Source organism: Lepidochelys kempii, chromosome 13 (assembly GCF_965140265.1).
Source record: "Lepidochelys kempii isolate rLepKem1 chromosome 13, rLepKem1.hap2, whole genome shotgun sequence".
Lineage (NCBI taxonomy): Eukaryota > Metazoa > Chordata > Testudines > Cheloniidae > Lepidochelys > Lepidochelys kempii.
Genome location: NC_133268.1, coordinates 3,772,474 through 3,799,833, shown reverse-complemented (window position 1 = coordinate 3,799,833; position 27,360 = coordinate 3,772,474). Strand labels below are relative to the sequence as shown.

Below are 27,360 nucleotides of genomic sequence, written 5' to 3'. Positions count from 1 at the left end.
ACAAAAAACTTGATTAAACACATAAGGTTGCTTACAGGGAATAGCCACTGAACCAAACCCTTAAAAGCAAGGTGATATCCAGTTAAATTATCCTTCTTTAACAAACCGTTAACCCCTATCATCTCATCACCACTTCACTGACAGACTGCTCCTCTGCAAACGTTACATACACTCCAAACGTACAAAACCACAGTATCCACCCTCCACCCCCCGCCACACTACATTCCTTATAATTGCATTAAGACCAAAATCCTTAACTCTGATGTTAGTATGTGTGTTAGACATTCACCCGTTGCTGAAGTGCAAGATTTATTTATTGTCCCATGAGGAAGTAACGGATTAGGGTTAAGGTTCTGTGTTATACTATATCCTATGGACAAACAATTCCAATTTTATTTATGTCGTCAGATCTTGTTTTATTGCTCCAGTGCCACCTTATACATACTTTACCATTGTGAACCTTGCTTTGTCTAAGTACTGTACAATTATGCTGTGAAAGATGGGCTCAGAAAGTTGATAAACTGACTTACAGTGTATATATACACACCTTGTAATTAGAAATTGCCATGTTCTTCTAAAATAATAAGCTAATGACGTCAGGAAAGCACAAGAAATTCCTTAGTCAATCCAGATGTAAACCACCTCCTTTCTGGGTTCCAAACCTGCTTAAGCTTGTTTAGAAGTCATTTCCCCCACTCATTTATAAATAACCCAGAGCAGAAGCTTGTTTCCTGAATCTGGTTATAACTTCACTTACCTATTGTTTTCCCCAGAGAAGACAGACATTCCACAGAAAACCTACAAAGACAACAATATCCATCAGCATCACCATCACAATTCCCTTTTATTAACTCACTCTTGTTTGGAATAATGACTGCACCGCTAAACCCACATCCTCTCTCCCTCTCCTGTGCCTTCACTCCCCTCCTGATGGATAAACCTCAAAGTAATAGGCAATTCAAGCATTACCTCTAGCAGTCATGATGTCCGAGTTTTCTTCACTTATTTCCTCCCACCTTGCTTTGCAGGATGACCCCACAGTCCTCTAGGAAGAAAGACGAAAGAGGCTCTACACCTCCAGATGCTCCATAACACTATGATCTGCCAGTATGGGTCACTACTAGTGCAATACATTTCTTATTGCTCCACAAGAGCCAAGCACCTACATAGAAACAGAGGAAGATCCTGGACGACTGGAAAAAGGCTAATGTAGTCCCCATCTTTAAAAAGGGAAGGAGGAGGATCCTGGGAACTACAGGCCAGTCAGCCTCACCTCAGTCCCTGGAAAAATCATGGAGCAGGTCCTCAATGAATCAATTCTGAAGCACTTAGAGGAGAGGAAAGTGATCAGGAACAGTCAGCATGGATTCACCAAGGGCAAGTCATGCCTGACTAATCTAATTGCCTTCTATGACGAGATAACTGGCTCTGTGGATGAGGGGAAAGCAGTTGACGTGTTGTTCCTTGACTTTAGCAAAGCTTTTGACATGGTCTCCCACAGTATTCTTGCCAGTAAGTTAAAGAAGTATGGGCTGGATGAACGGACGATAAGGTGGATAGAAAGCTGGCTAGATTGTCGGGCTCAACGGGTAGTGATCAATGGCTCCATGTCTAGTTGGCAGCCGGTATCAAGTGGAGTGCCCCAAGGGTCGGTCCTGGGGCCGGTTTTATTCAATATCTTCATAAATGATCTGGAGGATGGTGTGGATTGCACCCTCAGCAAGTTTGCCGGTGACACTAAACTGGGAGGAGAGGTAGGTACGTTGGAGGGTAGGGATAGGATACAGAGGGACCTAGACAAATTAGAGGATTGGGCCAAAAGAAATCTGATGAGGTTCAACAAGGACAAGTGCAGAGTCCTGCACTGAGGACGGAAGAATCCCATGCACCGCTGCAGACTAGGGACCGAATGGCTAGGCAGCAGTTCTGCGGAAAAGGACCTAGGGGTGACCGTGGACAAGAAGCTGGATATGAGTCAACAGTGTGCCCTTGTTGCCAAGAAGGCCAATGGCATTTTGGGATGTATAAGTAGGGGCATTGCCAGCAGATTGAGGAACGTGATTGTTCCCCTCTATTCCACAATTGTGAGGCCTCATCTGGAGTACTGTGTCCAGTTTTGGGCCCCACACTACAAGAAGGATGTGGAAAAATTGGAAAGCGTCCAGCGGAGGGCAACAAAAATGATAGGGGACTGGAACACATGACTTATGAGGAGAGGCTGAGGGAACTGGGATTGTTTAGTCTGCGGAAGAGAAGAATGAGGGAGGATTTGATAGCTGCTTTCAACTACCTGAAAGGGGGATCCAAAGAGGATGGATCTAGACTGTTCTCAGTGATAGCAGATGACAGAACGAGGACTTATGGTCTCAAGTTGCAGTGGGGGGAGGTTTAGGTTGGATATTAGGAAAAACGTTTTCACTAGGAGGGTGGTGAAACATTGGAATGCGTTACCTAGGGAGGTGATAGAATCTCCTTCCTCAGAAGTTTTTAAGGTCAGGCTTGACAAAGCCCTGGCTGGGATGATTTAGTTGGGGATTGGTCCTGCTTTGAGCAGGGTGTTGGACTAGATGACCTTCTGAGGTCCCTTCCAACTCTGATATTCTATGATTCTATGAAGATCCTCCTACAACTAGCTTTTGTACATTGCATGTCAGCAGCATCCAATGCCCCAAACTGGTAGGAATAGTCAAGATGGCAACAAGCAAGCAATCTCTATCAACAGCAAAATTAACAATTTTGAGATGTTGGGTTTTAGCAGTGAAGAAAATCTAGATCCTAACATATCAGCCTTCCATCAGTGGAAGTACACATTACCACACATAATGAAGTTAATTATTAACAGTAATAAATTCAGGAACAGAATCCTGTCAGAGAGAGCCTGTAGAAGCTGCCAACATTGTGATGATTAAAACAATGGATGATGAACTAGGTGTGGTGGTGCTGTGGGAAAAAAAGGAGATGGGTTTGGCTGCTGTATTACTAGTGACAACCAAATTAGTCACTGTCCCTAAGCACTTTTTCTTTGGCTCAGCACTGCTTGAACAGTAGCATTCTGTCTGTGCTGGTTTCTATGGAAATTCCCCACATTTGGTCCCTATTTTCATCTCCTTGTTTCCTTCTCTTTAGTTCCAGACAGTTTTGCATGCTCTGTTTTCTTATTACGCCTGTGAGGGGGAGTAAAAATGGTTACTCATTTCTCGTAACTGTTGTTCTTAGACATATGTTGTTGACATCCATTCCAATCAGGTGTGTGCGTGCACACATGCACGTTGGCCGGAAGATTTTTCCTTTAGCAGCATCCCGGGCCATCCTGGGCGCCCCCTGGAGTCACGCCTTCATGACACTCAATACAGAGCCCTGCCGACCCGCCACCCCTTCAGTTCCTTCTTGCCAGCTACTCCGAGAGAGGGGTAGGAGGGAGGGTATTAGAATGGACACAAAGAACACATCTTGAAGACCAACAGTTACAAGGAGTGAGTGCTTGTTCATGTCCATTCCAATCAGGTGACTCCCAAGCCAAGTTCAGGAGGTGGGGTTGGAGCTGTCCAGTGATTGGAGTACTGCTCTTCTGAAGGCCACATAGTCTCTGGCCTGCTGGGTAATCGCATAATGCATGACGAAAGGGCGTATGGAGGACCCCATTGCTGTTCTGCAGATTTTCTGGGTGGGAACCTGAGCCAGGAACGCTGTAGATGAAGCCTGTGCCTTGGTAGAGTGCGCAGTGATCGGAGGTGCGAGAACATCTGCCAGGCTGTAGCACTCATGGATACAGGACACAATCCATGATGAGATGCATTGGGATGAACTGGCTGACCTTTCATCCTGTCCGCCACTGCTATGAACAACTGGACTGACTTTCTAAATGGTTTCGTCCTCTCGACATAAAAGGCCGGTGACCTGCGGACATCCAGAGAGTGGACTCTCTGCTCCCTGCCGCTGCAATGAGGTTTAGGGTAGAAAACGAGGCGGAAGATGTCCTAGTTGATGTGGAACTGCGAGACAACCTTTGGGAGGAAAGCAGGGTGAGGCCTGAGCTGAACCTTGCCCTTACACCCTCCTGGCCGAGGTTATTGCTACCAGGAACGCAACCTTTTAACAGAGGTAGAGCACAGAGCAGGTTGCTAAAGGCTCAAAAGGGGGCCCCTATGAGCCTAGAAAGGACCAAGTTGAGGTCCCAGGCAGGAACCAGTTGACAGACGTGAGGGTATAACCTGTCGAGCCCTTTAGGAATCAGCTGACCATGGGATTAGCAAATAGCGAGCAGCCCTGCACACCCGGGTGGAAGGCCGAGATGGCTGCTAAGTGCACCCGTATAGAAGACATCGAGAAACCCTCCTGCTTCAGATGGAGGAGGTAGTCCAGAATGTGCAGCACTGGAGCCAGCATTGAGGGCGAATGGGGCTGCACCAACCAGATTGAAAATCTCGTCCACTTGGCAAGGTAAGTGGCTCTCATAGAGGGTTTCCTACTGCCAAGGAGGACCTGTCTAACCTGGTCTGAACAAGAAAGCTCCAACAGATTTAACCATGGAGCTTCCACGCCATAAGATGGAGTGACTGGAGGTTTGGGTGTTGGAGACATCCATGATCTTGTGTGAGAAGGTCCGGGGAAAGCAGCAAGGTAATCGGGGCTCCCACGGACATGTCTATTGGGGATGTATACCAGTGCTGATGGGGCCACGCCAGTGCTATCAGTAGGACATGAGCTCAATCATTGCGGATGTCGAGCAGCACCTTGTGAACGAGAGGGGGTATGGGCGGAAAGGCGTACAGGAGAGAATCTCCCCAATGGAGGAGGAACGCATACACGCTGGAGCCCATGCTGTGATTCTGGAAGGAGCAGAACTGCTGGCACTTCCTGTTGCGTCGCGTGGCAAAGAGGTCTAATGGGGAAACCCCACCTCTGGAAGACTGAGATTGCAACATCTGGGCCAAGGGACCACTCGTGGCTGTGGAAGGACCTGGTGAGGTGGTCCACCAGCTCGTTCTGAACCCCAGGGAGGTACGACGCCTGCAGGGGAATTGAATGTTCTACACAGAACTCCCACAGCATGAGGGCTTCTTGGCACAGTGGAGAGGAGCGTGCACCCCCATTTGTTGTTTTAGAACATTGCTGTCATATTGCCTGTCATGACTGATACACATTGCCTGGTTAGGTAAGGACAGAATGTCTGACATGCTAGGTGCACCGCTCTCAGTTCTCGGACATTGATGTTGACACGCAGATCTGCTTGTGACCAGAGGCTTTGAGTTCTGCAGTCTCCCAGATGAGCTCCCCAGCCCAGGTCTGATGAGTCCATCACCAGAGACAGCTGTGGGGCAGCGAAGAGGACCCTTGAGTACACCTCCTGAGCGTCTAGCCATCACAGGAAGGAGTCGAGGACCGGGCGAGGCAGGGTCACAATCCTGTCCAAGCTGTCCCGGGCTGGGCAATACACTGACGAGAGCCATGACTGGAGAGGTTGAAGCCTGAGGCCGGCATGCTGCACCACATAGGCACAGGCTGCCATGTGCCTGAGAAGTTTCAGGCAGTTTCTCGCTGTAGCGATGGGGAACTGCATGATGCCTCAGATTATGTCGCTGAAGGCCTGAAACCTCGCCTGTGGCAGGTATGCCCTGACTTGGGTCGAGTCCAATACTCCCCCTATCAACTCTAGCCTCTGGACAGGAGACAGAGTCGATTTCGTTTCATTTAGGAGTAGACCCAGTGATCGGAGTCTCTCAAAGCTGACTCTGATAAATGTGACCTGAGACTCCACTTGGGTCCTGGAGCGGCCTTTGATCAGCCAGTCATCAAGGTACGGGAACACCTGTACCTGGTGCCTCCGCAAGAACGTGGCAACTGCTGCCATGCACTTGGTGAATACTTGAGGTACTGCTGACAGGCCGAACAGGAGGACAGTAAATTGGTAGGGTGTACCATTGACCACAAACCTGAGATACTTCTTGTGGGGCTGAGTGACTGCGATGTGAAAGTATGCGTCCTTCAAGTCGAGGGCGGCATACCAATCTGCTGCATCTAGCGAGGGGATGATGGGAGTTTCTTCACGAACCTGCTGAATTTTCGCAGGTCTAGGATAGGCCTGAGGTCACCTTTGGCTTTCGGTATTAGGAAATACTGGGAATAGAAGCCCTCCCCCCTGTGCTCCAAAGGAAACCCCTCCACTGCCCCTAGCGATAGAAGCAACTGCACCTCCTGGATGAGTAGATACTTGTGAGAAGGGTCCCTGAAGAGGGACGGGGAAAGCGGGTGGAAGGGTGGCAGGGTACAGAATTGGATGGAGTATCCCCTCTCTACTATGCAGAGCACCCAGACGTCCGAAGTGATATGGGACCATGCACAGTAGAAAGGGGAGAGTTGGGAAGAAAAGGTAAGGCAGGGTAGATCCAGTTTCTGATTTGGTGCGTCGTCCTCAACCGCACCTTCAAAAGGCCAGTTTAGGGCCAGAGGGCGGCTTGGGCTGGCAAGAGCCCTGGCCTGAGGATGGGTGTTGCCTCCTCCTGCCACTCCTGTTCCACCTCCAAGAACCATTCTGTCGGTTCTGCTGACAGAATCTCGGAGGAGGTTGTGGTCTGGAGTGTCACTGCTGCGTGGTAGGAGTGTGCAGACCCAAGGACTTGAGGGTGGCTCATGAGTCTATCAGGCTGTGCAGCCTCTTGTCTGTCTTTTCAGATAGAAGTCTCACCCTCAAATGGGAGGTCCTGAATGATCTGCTGGACCTCGTAAGGGAGCCCCGAGACTTAGAGCCAGGAACCCCTCGTCATGGCTACCCCAGTTGCCATGACCCTGGTGGCAGCATCTGCAGTGTCCAATGCGGCCTGGAGGGAAGCACGGGAGACTAGCTTCCCCTCCTCCACCAAGGCCGAGAACTCGGTTCAGGAGTCCAACAGGGGAAACTCCGTAAATTTGGCTATCGCTGCACAGGTATTGTATGAGTACCTGCTGATGATGGCCTGTCGGTTCGAGATATGGAGCTGCAGACCCCCTGTAGAATAAACCTTTCTCCCAACAAGGTCTAGATGCTTAGTCTCTCTGTTTTTTGGGGAGCCCTTGGAAGCCCTCTCTCTCATGCTGGTTAGCAGCATCCAAAACAAGAGTCAAGCGGTGGGAGTATAAATGTTCGAACCCTCTGGAGGGCATGAAATAACACCTCTCATTGCGCTTGGCAGTGGGTGGCAAGGAAGCTGGGGTCTGCCACAGTGTCTTGGTGGCGTCCACAATGGTTTTAATAAGTGGAAGGGCAATACGTGAAGGTCCTGAAGGTGCAAGGATGACCACCATGGAATCAGCCTCCTGAACTACCTCCTCGGCCTTAATGCCCAGACCCTGAGCGGCCCTGCACAGCAACTGCTGCAGCACCTTGTTGTCCTCAAGCACCAGGGCTACGGCTGTACCCATCAATGCTTCATCCGGTGACGAAGAGGAGAAAGCTTTTACAATGAGCGGATGCTCCCTGCCATCCGCCCCCAGAGGGTCCCGAGACTCTTGGGGCAGTGCTGGTGCTAGTGGTGTGCCAGACGGTGCCAGAGCTGCAGACGCTGGACCAAGAATCACAGAATATCAGGGTTGGAAGGGACCTCAGGAGGTCATCTAGTCCAACCCCCTGCTCAAAGCAGGACCAAACCCCAATTAAATCATCCCAACCAGGGCTTTGTCAAGCCTGACCTTAAAAACTTCTAAGGAAGGAGATTCTACCACCTCCCTAGGTAACACATTCTAGTGTTTCACCACTCTCCTAGTGAAAAAGTTTTCCCTAATATCCAACCTAAACCTCCCCCACTGCAACTTGAGACCATTACTCCTTGTCCTGTCATCTTCTACCACTGAGAATAGTCTAGAACCGTCCTCTTTGGAACCACCTCTCAGGTAGTTGAAAGCAGCTATCAAATCCCCCCTCATTCTTCTCTTCCGCAGACTAAATAAACAATCCCAGTTCCCTCAGCCTCTCCTCATAAGTCATGTGTTCCAGACCCCTAATAATTTTTGTTGCCCTTCACTGGACTCTCTCCAATTTTTCACATCCTTCTTGTAGTGTGGGGCCCAAAACTGGACACAGTACTCCAGATGAGGCCTCACCAATGTCGAATAGAGGGGAATGATCACGTCCCTCAATCTGCTGGCTATGCCCCTACTTATACATCCCAAAATGCCATTGGCCTTCTTGGCAACAAGGCACACTGTAGACTCATATCCAGCTTCTCGTCCACGGTCACTCCTTGGTCCTTTTCTGCAGAACTGCTGCCTAGCCATTCGGTCCCTAGTCTGTAGCGGTGCATTGGATTCTTCCGTCCTAAGTGCAGGACTCTGCACTTGTCCTTGCTGAACCTCATCAGATTTCTTTTGGCCCAGCCCTCCAATTTGTCTAGGTCCCTAGGGTATCCTATCCCTACCTGCCACCGTATCTACCACTCCTAGTTTAGTATCATCCGCAAATTTGCTGAGAGTGCAATCCACACCATCCTCCAGATCATTTATGAAGATATTGAACAAAACCGGCCCCAGGACCGACCCTTGGGGCACTCCACTTGATACCGGCTGCCATCTAGACATGGAGCCATTGATCACTATCCGTTGAGCCTGACAATCTAGCCACCTTATAGTGCATTCATCCAGCCCATACTTCTTTAACTTGCTGACAGGAATACTGTGGGAGACCGTGTCAAAAGCTTTGCTAAAGTCAAGAAACAATACATCCACTGCTTTCCCTTCATCCACAGAACCAGTAATCTCATCATAGAAGGCGATTAGATTAGTGAGGCTTGACCTTCCCTTGGTGATTCCATGCTGACTGTTCCTGATCACTTTCCTCTGGTGTAAGTGCTTCAGGACTGATTCCTTGAGGACCTGCTCCATGATTTTTCCAGGGACTGAGGTGAGGCTGACTGGCCTGTAGTTCCCAGAATCCTCCTTCTTCCCTTTTTTAAAGATGGGCACTACATTAGCCTTTTTCCAGTCGTCCAGCACTTTCCCCGATCGCCATGAGTTTTCAAAGATAATGGCCAATGGCTCTGCAATCACAGCCGCCAAATCCTTTAGCACTCTCGGATGCAACGCATCCGGCCCCATGGACTTGTGCATTTCCAGCTTTTCTAAATAGTCCCTAACCACTTCTTTCTCCACAGAGGTCTGGCCACCTACTCCCCATGCTGTGTTGCCCAGTGCAGCAGTCTGGGAGCTGACCTTGGTCATGAAGACAGAGGCAAAAAAAGCATTGAGTACATTAGCTTTTTCCACATCCTCTGTCACTAGGTTGCCTCCCTCATTCAGTAAGGGGCCCACACTTTCCTTGGCTTTCTTCTGGTTGCCAACATACCTGAAGAAACCCTTCTTGTTACTCTTAACATCTCTTGCTAAGCTGCAGCTCCAGGTGCGATTTGGCCCTCCTGATTTCATTCCTACATGGCCGAGCAACATTTTTATACTCTTCCCTGGTCATTTGTCCAATCTTCCACATCTTGTAAGCTTCTTTTTTATGTTTAAGATCCGCAAGGATTTCACTGTTAAGCCAAGCTGGTCGCCTGCCATATTTACTATTCTTTCGACACATTGGGATGGTTCATCCCTGTAACCTCAATAGGGATTCTTTGAAATACAGCCAGCTCTCCTGGACTCCTTTCCCCCTCGTGTTATTCCCCCAGGGGATCCTACCCATCAGTTCCCTGAGGGAGTCGAAGTCTGCTTTCCTGAAGTCCAGGGTCCGTATTCTGCTGCTTCCCTTTCTTCCGTGTCAGGATCCTGAACTCGACCAACTCATGGTCACTGCCTCCCAGATTCCCATCCACTTTTGCTTCCCCTACTAATTCTTCCCGGTTTGTGAGCAGCAGGTCAAGAAAAGCTCTCCCCCTAGTTGGTTCCTCCAGCACTTGCACCAGGAAATTGTTGGCGCCATCATCAGTATGATGGGAAGAACCGTCGATGGAGCCAGTGCTGATCTGCTCGCAGGTGCCGATGAAGGCGGAGGGCCCGTCGCCGACATCAGCACTGGGGCAGTCAGTGCCTGCGTCATAGCCGACGTCGACAACAGTGCCAGTGTGGAAGATGGGCGCAAGGATGCTGCCAAGATTGGTGCTGCTGTCAGAGGCGTTGCGCTGTGGGCACGCACCGAGGGCAGATGCGTAGCCGATGGCGGGACAATGGTGGCTGAGGCCACAGAAGAAGTTGCAGAGCGGTGACCTTGGGTTCCTCCCTGTACTTGGTGAAAGGCCCAGGGAGTCCAGAAAGGCCACCGAGGTGGGTTCTGCCACTGCGGAGGCCACGCCTGGGGCTCCCTCCTGTCTCTCACGGACCTCTATCTGTGGCTCCTGCTTCTCCTGGAGCAATAGGAGTCGGACTCTGACTCCGAGGTCTCCGAGACTGAAGACCATGGGGGAGCCGAGCCTCGGTGCCTTAAGCGTCAAGACCTTGGGGAGCGGGTAGGCTCTCTGTCTGAGTGAGCTGGTGGCGAGGGGCATGGAGAGGGGGGGCACCTCAAAATCACAGCCAGCTTCCCTCTTGACTGCATCGCGGGATGGGTCCGCCACTGCTGAAGGTTCTTTCCTCCTGGGGGGGGGGCGAGAACGGCGCCATAAGGTGCAGGAGGTCCCGAGCGGAGCTTAGTAAGCTTCTGGCATTGAAGGGAGCTATAGCTGCGACCGAGTGGGGGCCAGACTCAGCTCCCTCACTTGGGCAGGAGTCGACATGGCCCCAGGAGGGGATCCGGAGCTGTGGCCCATCTGGGGTCTCACGTCTCTGGATTTAGCCGGAGGAGTGCAGCTGTCCGGCTTCTTTTTCTTCTGAGGCACCGGTGAGTGGGATCACTGCCTGCTTTCAGCTGGGCCTCGTGAGGTGCCTGTTAGTATTGACATCTCGGGATGAGTCCTTTCTCGGTGCTGAGCTTGACGACGGTTCCAGGGCACTCCACGTCAAGGACGAAGCATTGGGAGCCAGGTCCCCTGAGCCCGGGTCGGAGTGGGGGCATAGGGCTGCCTCCACGAGGATCACCTTAAGCTGCTGTTCCCTTTCTTTAAGAGTTCTAGGGCAGAACTCGTGGCAGATCTTACTGAGTCCTTTTGGTGGACCTCCCCTAAGAACCATGATGAATGTGGATCGCTCTTCAGCATGCACTTTGCACAGGCCACACAGTTTTTAAACCCTGGGGACTGTGACATAATATGGCTCCAGGTAGGTGTGCGGGGGAAATCTACTAAGAACTCTAATACTAAGAAGGCACTAAGGTAACTATATACGAGTACAGAATGCTCTTGCTAAGCAAGGGCTAAGGAAAGTTCCAGCCAATGGTCACTGGCGGTAAGAAGGAACTGAAGGGGTGGCGGGTCGGCACGGCTCTATATTGAGCGCCATGAAGGCATGACGCTAGGGGACACCCAGGCCGGCCTGACGGGCTGCTAAGGGAAAAATCTTCCAGCCATTGTGCATGTGCACACACATGATTGGAATGGACATGACCAAGCACTCAACGAACTATTTTTACAAGATCTACAAATTCTGATGCTATTACCCTTGAGATATTGTGGTAATTATATTGTATGCTTCACTTACTCCACACAACACACTGTGGAAAGGAAAAAACTCAGTGGTATCTTACATCAAAATAAACTTAAATGGCAGGCCAACTAAGTTTCTTGGACTAGCAATACACTATCATAGGACCATATATTGTCACCCATTATTGTAGTATCTGAGTGCCTTCCACATAAAATCAACAGCAAACTTCATGGACTCTCTGGCACGTCTCCTTTTACATGGTAAAAACTCTTCGATGGCTAGTGGTTTTGGTTTACTGAGTATCACTAAAAAGACTACATCTGCCCTGGTTAAACCCAAACAAAAGCAGTCTTAACCAGGGGAATGTATATAAAGTTGAACTTAAAATGGATGAAAAATTATCAGATATAACTGCTTTGAATATTTTCAAAAGGTAATTAAAATAAGAAAATATGTATGATGTGCAGAAAAACTTCTCCCTCACCCCAGAAACTTCAAAAGGATTAGCTCTTTAAACACCCATTCACAGAGGTGAAATAATGGTGCCAAAACAACTGTGCTACTCTGCTAGGTAAATAACTTTCTTGTAAAGAACTGATAAATACAAAAAGCACTCAAAGCACGAAACTACTTCTTAAAGTTCTATAAACAGGTTTTTAAGCAAAAAATGACATTACAGAATAGAAACAGAACAAAAGGAGGAACCTTAATTTCAGGTCTTCACTTTTCTAGGCAACAGCACTTATGTTTCTTTTTTCCCCAGCATAGAAATTCTCTGCTTTTTTCCAGATTAGCTAAGCACAAACTGAAATGTAGAAGCAGCATAACATTTCTCTATAACCTCACCTTCTGCTGCTTCCTGTTACTAATTAGAAACCTGTTGATCTAAGAAGTGAACTTTGCAGATGACTTTTTCCACAAGCACTCTCCTTTAAACAAAAATCTGATACACTGATACCCAAGACTTCACAGCAGTATTTAAATGAAAGAGCTGATTACCTTTTTTCATAGGTAGAGCTGAGCAGACCTCCGTCTGGTCCCTTGGGAATTATCCCCACCCAGATCTGGTGTTTATCAATAACATGTGGATTTTCCAAGCAAACGGGGAAAGGGCTGAGGAAACAGAAGAGAGAGATGATCTCTAACATAAGAATGGCCATACTGGGTCAGACCAAAGGTCCATCTAGCCCATTATCCTGTCTTCCAACAGTGGCCAATGCTGGGTGCCCCAGAGGGAATGAACAGAACAGGTAATCACCAAGTGATCCATTCCCTGGTCACCCATTACCAGCTTCTCGCAAACAGAGGCTAGGGACATCATCCCTGCCCAGCCTGGCTAATAGCAATTGATAGACCTATCCTCTATGAATTTATCTAGTTCTCTTTTGAACCCTGTTATAGTCTTGGCCTTTACAACATCCTTTGGTAAAAAGAGTTCCACAGGTTGGCTGTGTGTTGTGTGAAAAAAAAACAAAAAACTTCCTTTTGTTTTAAACCTGCTGGCTATTAATTTCATTTGGTGACCCCTAGTTCTTGTATTCTGAGAAGGAGTAAATAACACTTCCTTATTTACTTTCTCCTAACCAGGCATGATTTTATAGACCTCTATCATATACCCCCTTAGTTGTCTCTTTTCCAAGCTGAAAAGTCCCAGTCGTATTACTCTCTCTTCATATGGAAGCCGTTCTATACCCCTATTAATTTTTGTTGCCTTTTTCCGAACCTTTGCCAATTCCAATATATCTTTTTTGAGATGGGGCAACCACATATGCACGCAGTATATAAGATGTGGGCATACCACGGATTTATATAGAGACAATATGATATTTTCTGTCTCATTATCTATCCCTTTCTTAATGATTCCCAACATTCTGTTCGCTTTTTTGACTGCTGCTGCACACTGAGTGGATGTTTTCAGCGAACTATCCACAATGACTCCAAGATCTCTTTCTTGAGTGGTAACAGCTAATTTAGATCCCATCATTTTATATGTATAGTTGGGATTACGTTTTCCAACATGCATTACTTTGCATCCTCTTCATACCAGTTCTAAGCCATCACTTCATTTCCAACCCCAAGCATTCAAAAATCGTGAGATAAGTCCTGTGAGATTGGTTTAGGGCTTGTCTACATTACCCACTGGATCGACAGGCAGTGATCGATCCAGTGGGGGTCGATTTATCGTATCTAGTCTAGACATGATAAATTGACCGCCAAGTGCTCTCCCATCGACTCCGGTACTCCACCAGGGTGAGAGGCGCAGGTGGAGTTGACAAGAGAGCATCAGCCGTCGATTTACCGCAGTGAAGACACCGTGGTAAGTAGATCTAAGAACGTCGACTTCAGCTACGTGACTACTTAGATCGATCCCCACCACCCAGTGTAGACCAGGCCTTACAAACAGTAAATAATGCCATCTAATGACTTTATTTGCACACAAAGAAATTAACTTACATCTGCATTTCCATGGTGAAGGAGGACAGTGGGGAGAGGGTCCCACTAGTGAGAATGATTGTCCGGACTCCCTGACGGACCAGCTCATGCATGCTGTACCCGGGGCTGAAACACCAGTAGCTCAAGATCTTTCCTGTATCAAATAGAAAATAAAACACTAAGAACTGAGATCTGTCTATACAGTGAAGACTATGTGTCTGAGTTGCGCGTGGTGCAAACCAGAGTTTGAGGTTCTATAACTGGAGATGGGCACAAACAACAAAACCAGAACCTAGAGCTAAGCTTTCATACCTGTTTAGGGATGTCTGGACCTGGGGTTTGTGCTTCAACTTGTCTCTGAACTTAAGTCTGCCAATTCAAAGCAGGATTGAAAGGTCAACACCCACCCAAATTTCCGTAGTTTCTAATTTCAACAAGAGACTGTTATCTTCATCAAACACACAGTCTACTAAGGACGATTCTGCGAACCAGAGAACCAAGGTTGATGGCATCACATCAGGCACCATGTATAGAGAAGTTCCCAGAACTGGCTCAATCCTATGAATCCACGGATCTCTGGGGCATCCCCACAGGCAGCATCAGGGTCAAGATGTGCACCCCTTCATACACTGATGGAGAGTGAGAGCACAGTGTGCTCGGGTATTTTTATCCATCCTGGCAACATGATCGAAAAGCATGCAAGATCACTTTTGAATATAAGGAGTGACTGAAGGAAGGCCTGAGACCGTTGAAGATCCCAAATACGTCACTCATTACACATACCTTAAATTAGGCCCTCCTGATCCAAAGACAGTAATTGCTACATCTTTAGGGGAGCTAACTGAAAACTTCCAACCCTGATCAAGCTGTGCTTCTCAAGTGAGTCACTCAGTACCCATCATTAGAGGGGGGAAACTTATTTTAAACCTATGTTTTATTCTTTGCACTGCTTCCCACACACAGCCCTTTGGGCAAACACACCCAGGAGATACTGAAATCCTTGGAGATTTATGTTGACTGTGAGCAAACCTCTTCACTATACACCAAAACTGGTGCATATTAGCATGGTGGAGGCAGTCTCTAATTGGACCTGTATCTGGATAGGTCTGGGAGTCTGCCCACACAAGGTGAGTAGACACACTCACGCAAGGAGCATAGGTAATCCCAGGTGAGGAGGATGCTGAAGGTGAGAGAGGGAGGCTTAGAGAGAGGACACACCCCCTTTCAACTCTTAAGCCCACCCCTGAAACATCCTCTGTCTCTGAACATGCAGGGGGCTTTCACAGTGTCAATTCCATGGATTCTGGAGGAGCCAGGATTGGACCACAACAGCTACAGTCTGTGGTTCCTCAACTAACTGTGACTTTTTGAGCTTAAGGGTAGCCCAAACCCAGAATTTAGCCCAAGGTGTTGAACTCTTTTTAGTGAGCTGAGCCAAGACAGATCCCCATAAAACCCGAGACAAAGCGACACTTTTCAGGCACCTGACAGTATTCCTACAGACTATCCTAACAGGAGCATTACAGCACTTATGTGAGGAAATATTTGCTTTTGGCTATTTTTGCCATCTGTAGGATTTGTATATGTTGTACGTCTACTAACTAGTTCGTCATGAGTAATTTTTTTGTTTTGAAGGAGAGGTAAAGAAAATATTTTGTCCCTGGTAAACTGTGGAAGATTTTCGTGACAATTTTGCAAGGCTGATGTATACAAAACACCCAAACAACGTAAAAAAAACAAAACAAAACCAAAACAAATGGCCCAGTTTGCTCCGCTTCCCCTCCCCCGACCCCTCACAATGAAGTTGTTCCGAGGAGAATTCCTGTAATAGAAAACTAAGATTACACAATATCCAAAGAAAACAAAACATGCAAGTTATAAGAGAACCATGATAACATTTAGAACTGACATCACTAAAGTCAACACTTATTTCATTGAAATACTTAGAAGAGGCAGTCCAAAAACATTAGCTGAAGTGCTATGACTACTGATAATCCTAAAAATAAGTTGGTTTTTGGCCTCAAGATGAATAGTTCTACCTGGAAAAAACAAACAGCCTCCAGTAGTTAAGTGCCAAAATTATGAAACCAGATACCGACAAAACAAAACAAGAAACTCTTAATGCATGTCTACACTGGAAATGGAAGTGTAATTTCCGTCTCAAGGAAATATGTGTTAGCACTTATCAAGCCAGTGCACTAAAAATAGCAGTGTAGCTGCTATGCAGAGAGTGGGAGGACAAGCTAGCTACCCAGAGTACGTTTCCATCTGTGATCTTAGGTACGTACTTGTGCGGCTACCCCTCCTACGGCTCAGGCTACTGAGGCTGCACTTCTAGTTTTAGCTCACTAGTCCTAATCCAGCTAGTGCAGGTATGTTTCCTCGAGCTGGACATTACATTTTCCAATTTCAATGCAGATGTATCCTTAGAGAGGCCTCCAGACAACCAAATAATTTCCTTCTAGCACTGTGTACCATCTTCTGTAGGAAACTTAAATACAGGGACTCTAACATAACTTTTGAACCTTAATGCTCTAACCAGAGATTGTCAAAAGGTCTGTTTTGTTTGCTCTGATTAACGGATATATATAATTTTTTTTTTAAAAGGGAGACTATATCCTCACTAAATCCAACTTGGAGCTGGTTTAGTGGCTTGGGGGAAAGCCTTAAGTTCAGAGAGAAACTTGGCTTCTGAATTCTGTGTTTAGTTCTGCAGCAGGGTTATACTGGAGATGGTGCCAGCTACAAGATATAAGGAGCAGTAGTAACAACAACAGAAGAAAACCCTATTTAGTCATGAAAGGCTTAAAATTTACAGTTAAGGCTGAAGATCCACCATGACAGCACCCAGTTGTGCTTAAGTATGGAGGTCTCACAAGAGGGTTACCTCACAGAGCATATTGATACTGTGATGCTGCTAACTGGCATGGCACCTCTAGTAAAATAAGCATGGGAGATTTAATTCCAAAGGGTAATTTTTCTGGCACATTGCAAGAGCCTGATGATAGGGGCTTAGAATGAGACAACCAATTACAGTGCTGCAGCCAGAACTGAAAGGTTTCTACTGAGATAACAACTCAGAACATTTACAGGTACTTTACCCCTGCAATTAAAAACCAGCAGCTAGCCTGTGCCAGCTGACTTGGGCTCCAGCTCAGGGGCTGTTTAACTGCAGTGTAGGCATTTGGGCTTGGGCTGGAGCCCAGACTCTAAGACCCTGTGAGGGTCCCAGAATTCGGGCTACAGCCCAATAACATCTACTGTGCAATTAAACAGTCCCTTAGCCCAAATCCATGTCAGCTGGCATGGGCCAGCTGTGGGGTTTTAACAGCAGTGTAGACATATTCTATATAAACAATAACTTATTCTTAGAAATAGTTTTACATAGAAAAAGGCCAAGGTGTTGCCTTCTATTTGTTATATCAAAAATGTGTCCACTGTGTAAGCTTGCAAACCCAGTTCTCTGTGTTTGCGCCCATGCAGACGATGCCCCAGTAATGTACTTCCATTGCCACTTAGAGACACCACAACTCTACCTGACCTGTTGTTTAATACCAGGCTTTACACAGAAGGACAGTGACTATAATTCAGAACCTTCAAGGCTCATTGAGCAGCAGTTTATGCTACAAAGACAGTTAAAAGACAAATAACTGCACTGGCTTGCAAAGATTCCAAGGAGCCAATTAACCTCACACCTTATTGGCTCCTGAAGTTAAGTCTTACAAAGCTAGTGCTGCAGTCTTAATCAACCTTTTAACAGCAGAAAAGCGTGCAACAAGGAAGACTAAAGGCAAGAGCAAAATCTCAGTATTTCCCCCCAACCACCATGGGTACTTTTTCCACTTAGGGCTAGTCAACACAGTTTTGTATGGGTATAACTATTTCAGTTAAGGGGCTGATTTTTTTAAAATAGTTATACCTGTTCAACCTCTAGCAAGGACAGTGCTTTATGCCAGTATAGCTTATTCCCTTCCTACAGAGGAACAGGTGTACTGGTATTAAGCACCTCTGAAGTGATTTCACTGTGTCCACACTAGAGGGTTTATATCAATTTAACTGATTTAATACAGTTAAAGCAGTGCAATTTGTGTTCAGGCAAGCCCACAAAGTTCCCTAAGGAGCTACTCTGTTTTGCCTTCCCACCCAGCACAGCCATTTTTACATTCAAGGAAGACTTTGTGGAACTTCATGCACAGCCCTGAGATGGCACTCCCTAGCCTGCCAGAGAGCTCCCCGTTGAGTGACGTGAGACACTGCAGACTGAAATACTTGCTGTACTAGCATTTTCAACCACTCGGACAGTTTCCAGTATTTATTTTATTTAAGTCAGGGAAGGCCTCGTTAACCGGCTTTTGTATTAACCTCCCATCACAGCCCACTCCTGCACCTTCTTTTTTTGTTACTGATGAACTCCACAGGTCTGTCCTCTGGGTTTTTTTCTGATTACTGGTATCCATATGAATGTGCACCTGTGGAAAAAATAGGTACATGACAACATCTTCCCACAGACTGTTGCAGAAATTAGATATCTGCACCCCCATAAGCCTGGGTCCAGCCCTGGATAATTGAGGTTCACCAGCAGTTCTTAGAATGCTTACAGTGTTTGGTATTTGCCTTTCCTCATTTCTCTCCCACCCATCCCCCTCAAAAAAACCACCCAACAAGAACTACAGGAACACACCACCACCCAAACTGCCATTTTGAACCAATTTGTTAGAGCAGGATTTCCTGGGTTGCATAAAGCAAAGGCAAAGAATACAATTATTTAGTATGGCTCTTGTTACCTCCCATTGGAAAGCAGTGTACAGACTTACAAGGAGAAGATTATTCGAAGGAGATGGTGTATATAGGGCAACAAAAATATTAAGTCTTGAGAATAAAATTTCTGAGGAAGAAAGACTGGCTTTTCTTCATTTGAGGTGAAAAGTGACCCTACCTCAGATGATTTCAAAATGATAAAAGCAAAGGAAAAAGCCAAAAGAAAATGTTCACATAGGTAAAGAGATCAAAAACTACAGGGCAACCTAAAAATTAGCAGTTTGGAGTTAAGGAGGAAGACCAGTAGAATAATTTCAAATGTGGGGTAAACCCATGGAGTAAACTGTCAGGGAAAGTGATTGATGCTAAAAGTATGAATGACAGACATTCTTTCTGGAGAAGGAAAGGATTGAGGGGGGTTTGTTAAAAATGCAAGAAGGTAGGGTTAAGATCAGCCAAAAGAGGGCAGGTTTACTGGGCTAGAATTTCTTCCACAGCCTTACCATTTTAATGTCTTACATTTCTCTACCAAAAGGAGTCTGTAGCACAGAGAATGCAGGTGGGAAAGGGGCCTGAGAGTTGCGTGCTACAATTAGAAAGTGATGCCAGACAACAGGGAGGCTAAGTGTTGATGTCTGCAATCCTCAAAGTCTAAAGAAAGGAGATCTAATGCTTCAAAGGATCAGACCCTTTCCAAAATACCTTCAGAGCATCTGCCAAGATTAAACACACAATTCAATTTACCAAATGCAGTAGGAACCAGGTTTATGCAAACCCCTCATTCAAAAATACCCATTTATCCAAAATTAAGAGGTGTCCTAACATTTGGTATTGCATTGAAAGGTAAGTGTATCCCATCTCCATTTATCAGAATAAATTACATTCTCTTCTTCTCTTTTGATAGATGGGGTTTTACTGTATTTCGTATGGGAAAAGAAAAATAAATAGTGTAATAGTTAATTCAGTTCTTTGTCACAGGAATCAAGTTTAGCACTTCCCAAACTCTGTGCAGGACAGTTCATTTCAAACCTTTCCATGCACATGTCCAATTCTTTGGGGGTGGGGGGATTTGACAGTTTTACTGGTGAAGTATGTCTCTCTCTTGGTAGATAAACATGAAGGAAGAGGAGTGTCCTGTTTTCAAAGCAAATGCACTTTGATGCATGGACTCCCTATGCTGGAATGAAGAGGATGAAATCCACTCTAGCCTTGTGAATAAAAAGGGTATTCAGAGGACTATAAGTGGGGCTGCAAAACTTGAGCCACCCAAGAGATTAGTGTAGGAATATATTAAGGCCTAGTCTATACTTAAAAGTTAGTTCAACATAGCTATGGCACTCGGGGATGTAAAAAATTCAGATCCCTGAGCACCGCAGCTGTGCTGTCCTAACCCCTGCTTTAGATGCAGCTAGGTTGATGGAAGAATGCTCCTGCTGACCTAGCTACTGCGGCCCAGGGAGGTGGAGTTCCTACGCAATTTAAAAAAACACCCTTCCATCAATGCAGGAAGCATCTACACTATGATGCTACAGCAGCATAGCTATGGTGCTGCAGCTGTGCCGCTGTAGCACCCATAGCGTAGACCTGGCCTAATTCTCGAACAAAAACATGTGGCATCAAAGTTTTCCCATAACTCACAATTGCCGCATCTTCCTGCTTCCTAGGTTCTTAGGAGAAATTTAAGAGCTAAAAATCAGACGTTCCCTTCTTCCTGGAACTTGAGCAATGGATTCTAATCTCAAGCAGTACTCGAAGACTTGAAATCCCCTTGGCTCCCGCCTGTAGGATTTATACATCCTCATCTCCTGGAATTCAACAACATACTTTGATGTTACACTGCCCACTCCCACTGATTTCTGCACTATCTGCTCTTGACTACAACAGCCCATCCATGAAACACCAGAAAGGAAGAGAGAGTGCCAAAACACATCAAGCATCCCATACCTTATAATACTTGGATACTGACTGAACTGGCATGGAGCTGGATGTGCCTTCTGGAGGATCAGTGTTAAAAACAATCTAAGAAACAGATGGATAAAGCACAGAAAATTTTAACAGATGCCTCCAGCAAAATCAGTAATGTGTCAAACAATTATGCAAAATGATTGCTGCTGCAATAACTTTAAGTATCTTTATATCTTTCAGTATTTGTTTTTTATACTCAGGTGCTGTAAGTCTGTTCAAAAAAATAAGACGCAATGGTGAAAATATCTTTGACAATCAGGACAAATATGTTTAAATTCTAGCATATTTTTAGGTTCCCATATGGACTTCACTGTGAGTTGAAAGTACCTGTGACACTATTAAGTAAAAGGGAAAAATAAGTATTAAAATGTAAAACCAGAATCTAAAAGGGTTTGCTAGTATTTAAACAAATTTGTCCTAATTGTCACCATTGTCTATTTTTACGAACAGAATTACAGCACCAGAGTACACAAAACACATATTTGCAAGCACAAATGGATAGTTACAGAACTAGTGAGCCATCTGTGTGAACAAATACCAAATTTATGCAAGCAACACAAGTAACAGTGCATGTGTAAGGTCTAGATAATATTTAGTCCTGCATCAGTGCAGGGGATTGGACTAGGTGACCTATGGAGGTCCCTTCCAGTCCTACATTTCTACGATTCTACGTTATACACAATTGAATATGATTTTGATTAATTTTATGATGAGTAGAAACACTCTACAAATTCACAAGCTGGCAATGATGCAGGCTACAGCTGCTTTGAGAAAAATCCCTTTGAATTTCCTGACTTGTGCTTAAAATTTCAGCCACGACATACTGACCAAACAATTCGCTTTTCAGAAAAAAGCAAAATAAATGCTGCTGTCAAACCTATTTCCACCTCTCCATTTGCACAGCACCCAGCATAGTCTCTAAATGCCACATGCAAAACTAATAGAAGTATCAGCTCTGCTCTGAAAGGACTGTGCATCTCCACTCTTCCTGTGTTTCATGTATTTTATTAAATGACAATGCTTTTATTAAACATATGGGATTGCAAATTCAAATAGATGGTCAGCATCAGTTCAATAAAAATAGCTGGTTATAAACACTGGTGAATAACTGTAATATTGTAAGCCAAGTTTCTGGAGACATTTAAAAGGCATTAACAGTGCTCATGAGAATACAGATCACAGTAAAAGGAAGGCGTTTCCCATAATAGTGAAGAAAAAATAAAAGCAGCATTCCTGGAAAGCGTAACCAATGAAAATTAACCTTCCTGTGGCCAAAAGGGGTTTTAGCAAATGTCTTTAAAAACTTTTTTTTTTCCTAACAAAAACAAACACATGATAAATTGAAAAGTTATAGCTCTGAAAACAGGGTCATATGACAAGGAAGCATTGAGGCCAAGAGAATAGGGGTCTGAACTGAGTCAGGAATCCCAGCTTCTATTGCTGGTTCTACCACTCAATTGCTGTAGGACACTGGGCAAGCAATTCAACCTCTGTGCCTTATCTTCCCCACATGGGGATAATGATACGTGCCTTCCTTTATAATTCACTGAGATAGATGGATATAAAGTGCTACCGTTATATCAGAGCATACACATGATATCTATTGAACCTATATAGAAATACAACAACCTTTACACAGCTGGGCACATTTCACACACATGAATACATGAACGGCTCAGCTTTACAAACCAACCTTCTACTGCCCCAGTGATCTGAGGGACCAGAATTCAAATGCCTCACTTTTAGAGCTTCCAGAATTTAGGAGTGCCCATCTCACCAGACATGATAGGAGCAGCTGGGTACATTGAGAGTTAGTAGCAACTCCTATGGAGTAGATGAGTAGCAGCAAAGAAAGGTTCTAAGGTGCTCAAAATTGAGTAAATTCTGGATGAGGTGGCACTTGCCTAACAGGCTCATTTCAACCCAAAGTTACTGGTACACTTTTGACGTGGGTAGAACTTGACATGACAAATCCCATAGATTCCCCACTAAACCTCCTCTTTGTGCTGAGCTTCTGAACTGTGTGTTCCCAAATAGATTGACTGTTAGGAATGAGATCCACTACTGCTGTCTGAAAGGCAGCCTGATTCATCTGCTGAGGAGGCATTGAGCTCAGTGCTGCTGACCAAAACCAAGACACGTTCCTGCCACACATCCAACTTAGCAGGGTTCTAAGTTTCAGAACAGTACTTGACCTGAAGCTCAGTGTGACACTACTTTGATCCCAAATCTGATTGTACAGATAGAAGTTGTTTAAGGTGTTGATGGCCTGGAGCTGGCAGACTGATCAGAATACAGCTCTATGTCTGATCCAGTGGTTCTCAACCCATTGTGGGCCGCATATGCAGCTCTCTCTCTGTTATGTGGGCCGCATCCACACAATATATATATTACCTGTATGGCCCTCTGGATGTCACATGGGCCACAGCTGTGTGCTAATAGGGCTGCAAGTGGCCAGCAGGTTGAGAACCACTGTTCCGATCTTTGCCATGCAAGAGGAAGGGTTAATACATTAATTCTGCTCTTTCAAGTGACCTCCAGGGGGAGCATTTTCTGTAATGTGCTTTTGGAGATCTTCTTTCTGGCAGCACAGCTGACCACAGCCGGACCAGTAAACAATGGCTGCTGGGAGGAGGAAAAGCTAATTCCTTTTAGGGTAAGAGGGGAATCAATTGGTGGAAGAGGGAGGAAAGATACTGTGATGAATGAGCTGCCTATTCTGTTGTACGAAGCTAGTTCTTTTTTCTTAGAAAAATACAGAATAGAAAACAAGATCACCCCTTCCTGCCAAATTCCAACTCTAGAAGAAGGGGGAGAGTTTATTCAGCTGCCAAAGCATACAATTCTTGATGGAAAAACTAACAAACAAACAGTTATTGGGAAATTCACTATTCCCACTTATGTTTCCAAGAATCACCAGTGAAGTGAAGACACATTAACTACTTGAATGCTGCCAAATGATCCAAGGACAGGTGACAAAATGCATTTCAGGTACATCACTTGGAAACAGCAACATTTCAGGTTTCAGAGAGGTAGCGTGTTAGTCTGTATCAGCAAAAACGAGGAGTCCTTGTTGCTCCTTAGAAACTAACAAATTTATTTGGGCATAAGCTTTCGTGGACTAAAACCCACTTCTTCAGATGCATGGAGTGGAATATACAGTAGGGAGGTATAAATACACAGCATATGAAAAGACGGGAGTTACCTTACCAAGTCGGGGGGTCAGTGCTAACTAGCCAATTCAATTAAGGTGGAAGTGAGCTATTCTCAACAGTTGACAAGAAGGGGAGGAAATCACTTTTGTAGTGCTAATGAGGCCAATGTAATCAAGGTGGTCCATTTCAAAACAGCTGACAAGAAGGTGTGAGTATCAGCAGGGGGAAATTAGTTTTTGTAGTGACCCATCCACTCCCAGTCTTTATTCAGGCCTAATTTGATGGTGTCCAGTTTGCAAATTAATTCCAGTTCTGCAGTTTCTCACTGGAGTTTGTTTTTGAAGTTTTTTTGTTGAAGAATTGTCACTTTTAAGTCTGTGTGAGTGTCCAGGGAGATTGAAGTGTTCTCCTACTGGTTTTGAATGCTATAATTCTTGATGTCAGATTTGTGTCCATTTATTCTTTTGCGTAGAAACTGTCCGGTTTGGCCAATGTACATGGCAGAAGAGCATTGCTAGCACATGATGGCATATATCACATTGGTAGATGTGCAGGTGAACAAGCCCCTGATGGTGTGTGTCACTGAACAAGACGTTTAAGAGCACAGTATCTGGTGTAATTATAGGGAATGCTGGAGCCTACAAAATGTAACATTATTCCCAGTAAAGACGAGAGTAAGTAACAGCATATAAAGTCTTTGGCAAGAAGGGAGACTGCAGACTGACATATATTGTCCTCCCCAGATTTAGAAAAAAAAAAAAAATTAACTGCTGGTACTATATACAGACAGAAAATACAGGGGAGGCCATTTGAATTAGAAGGCTGTTAACATATTAAGGTGCTTTGGTAATTAAAAAGCACATAAGAAGAGTGGTTTATGCTGTTACAAAATGCAGAGCAGTGCATACAGTTATCCAGTTCAGTTTTCAGATAAAGTGAATTTCATAGAATTTGTTAAATGTTTCTGTTGTCCCTCATGCTACTCCCCTCTGACATAGCAAAAATGCCAGAAATACTATCCCCCTCCTGCCTGTCTTTACTAGTATTTCTGGCCCTTTTGCTCTTCCTACAATTTAGTTTACGCTTACAAGCAGCATCTTCTCCCAGGAAAAAGTCTGTGTGGCACATGCCTTCTGAGTAAAAAGAATGAAAGTTAACTGCTGGGGTGCAGGGGGGACGGGACGGGACTACTAGCCACTAAGGAAAGTCCATAGAGCTACAGTGAATGGAGGGAGTCAGGGGGGTCTCAACCAACTACAGCAGTCCTTAGGGTCATTGGAGTGGAAGGTGGGAGTAGGCCAACTACTGACTATACAGGGTCACTGGTTTCATCGATTTTTCATTTAGTTTAAGTGTCACTCATCAATCTGAATTTATTTCTTGAATCTCTACCTGGATGTCCAAATGTCTACACTGAATTTATCAATGATTTCTATATATTAAACAATAGAGCAACAAGCAAGAACGAAGCAGCAAGACACGTATACAAATCTTTATAGGGATTACCACCACCTCTCTATGAAAGGCCAGAGGAAAAAATCTGTTTTGATCCAAAAGGAAAAGGAAAAGTTGGGAGTGTGCTCAGTCAAATTTCACTATCAGCTTTCAGGGAAAGTTCCAATTAAATTTGACATACAGTGACTCAATTGAGGAGACTGCCGTGAAGTCATCAAAGTCTGGAAACAAAGTGACGCCATCCGAAATGTCAGCAACCGTTCCAAAATTAAAACATTACAGTTATGATGCTATTCAGTTGGACCTCTCAGCTCTCCAAACTTCATTGTGTACTTTGTCTGTATAGCTCAGAACAAGAACGTTGGCCAAATTTAGAGGTCAGCTAGGAAATGAATTTCAGTTCACCAATCCACAGTATCCTCTAAGCTCTTTGCAACTACTGCCTTCCTCAAAGACATATTTATATTTTCTAGTCCTGCAACAGGAGGGAGATTGCTAGTGCAGTGTACTCAACCATGTTCTTTTGATGTATTATTGAGCTGTAGCTGTAAAACATTGTATAGCTGTTCTATTTTAAAAGTTCCTTACATTCAATAAATAAATCAAAAGAACAGAGTTAAGATTATCTACATTCCCCCCCCCACCCCCAACTGCAGCTTACTCTTTCATGGGAATCTCTCTTCTAATCAAATACTGCTGGCTGAACATGCTATTTGCACAACTCAGAGATCCAGCTCCTCCTGGTGGAGGTTAGAAACAACTGAACCATACTTTAATCTGACACCTCTAAAAGGGACGTTTACATATATATATATATGAATGTTTAAGATTGCCTCTCCCCATCTCATCATAGTGCAGAGAAATATCAATGGATTTTTACTTTCCTTTATTTCCTACTATGTCATATATCAGAAGTACACAGCTGCTTAACTCTTTTATAGCTGGCTTCTGAATGCCACAAATCAATTCTGTATTTCCTGTAAATGAACTTTCAGTCCACAAGATGCCAAGAAAAGCTGGTCCTGGAAGTTGAGAAATGAAACTCACAAAGAGGTTTCCTTTAGAGACTATTCTCTGTATGCAGAGGAAATTTAGAAGTGTGTCGATTTAGATGTTTTTAAGTAGATTCTCACCCATATTCCATATGCCCCACTGAATTACACAAGTAGAAGCAATTTCTCAATAGAGAAAACTAACCAGAACAGCTATACTCACACCTTAATGCTTACAGTGAAAGGTATGAAATCTCTGCTGAAACACACTACCAAACTACAAGCCACATGGAAGTAGCTCTGTTTGAGTCTATAGTCAGGTAGAAATTCTTCCCTCAGTAGCATGCCAACTCCCATCAATGTTTAATGTGGCAGAGCTCTGACCTTGTCCCCATGGGTCCTGCGCTTCCAGGTGGTTTATGCTAGCCTCAGAGGCTCATTGCAACCCTCAACATAGCCCTTCTCTCTCTACAGTCTACTGAGCCCTTTTCATCATAAGCCAACAAGGAGGTTGGTGAGAGAACACCCACAGTCTCTGTTGTCCCTACGGGCTTGTTTCAGAACAGTTTAGCCTCCTGTACTGAGATGGGCCTGTCTTCCCCTCCCAGGAGGTGTTTCTGTAGTGGCGGGTTGGGGGGAACCCGGGCCCGCCTTCTACTCCAGGTTCTGGCCCAGGGACCCTAATGGCAGCAGCTGTTGGCAGCCAACCTTTCACCGCCAGAGTTGCTACATTTCCCTGGGCCACTTCCCCAAAGCTCTCCCGCTGCTCTCTCAACTCCTCCTTCACCCTTACCTTAGGGCTCCCTTTCCAGTGGCTTGAGGGTGTCTTCACTACCCAGCCGCTCAGCCACACTTCCTCTCCTCTGGCTCCCTTCGGCCTGACTGGAGTGAGCCCTTTTATACTATCAGAGGGGCCTTAATTAGACTCAGGTGTTCATATTAGCTTAACAGCCTCACCAGACTATTTGCAGGTTAATTGGAGCCAGGTGTTCTCATTTGCCTAACAGCTTCAACTGACTCTTTGCAGGCTAATTGGAGTCATGTGTCCACCCTAGCCTGGAGCCGCCCCTGCTCTGCTCAGTCAGGGAACAGAAAACTGCTTATCCAGTGGCCAGTAT

At 45.3% G+C, this 27,360-nt stretch overlaps 1 protein-coding gene across 8 annotated transcripts in view; it reads right to left on the bottom strand.

The window, feature by feature from the left end:
* Positions 1-27,360, bottom strand: part of RTEL1 (regulator of telomere elongation helicase 1) — a 120,074-nt gene that overhangs the window by 68,286 nt on the left and 24,428 nt on the right. For 6 of the 8 annotated variants that reach the window (XM_073308887.1, XM_073308886.1, XM_073308890.1 and 3 more), the window contains exons 15-19: positions 20,620-20,694; positions 18,305-18,386; positions 13,939-14,071; positions 12,484-12,597; positions 758-798 (exon numbers count right to left, since the gene is read on the bottom strand). In XM_073308887.1, the coding sequence (XP_073164988.1) occupies positions 758-798; positions 12,484-12,597; positions 13,939-14,071; positions 18,305-18,386; positions 20,620-20,694 (445 nt within the window). The remainder of the gene's footprint in view (positions 1-757; positions 799-12,483; positions 12,598-13,938; positions 14,072-18,304; positions 18,387-20,619; positions 20,695-27,360) is intronic. The other 2 variants (XM_073308889.1, XM_073308892.1) reach the window with 2 other exon arrangements.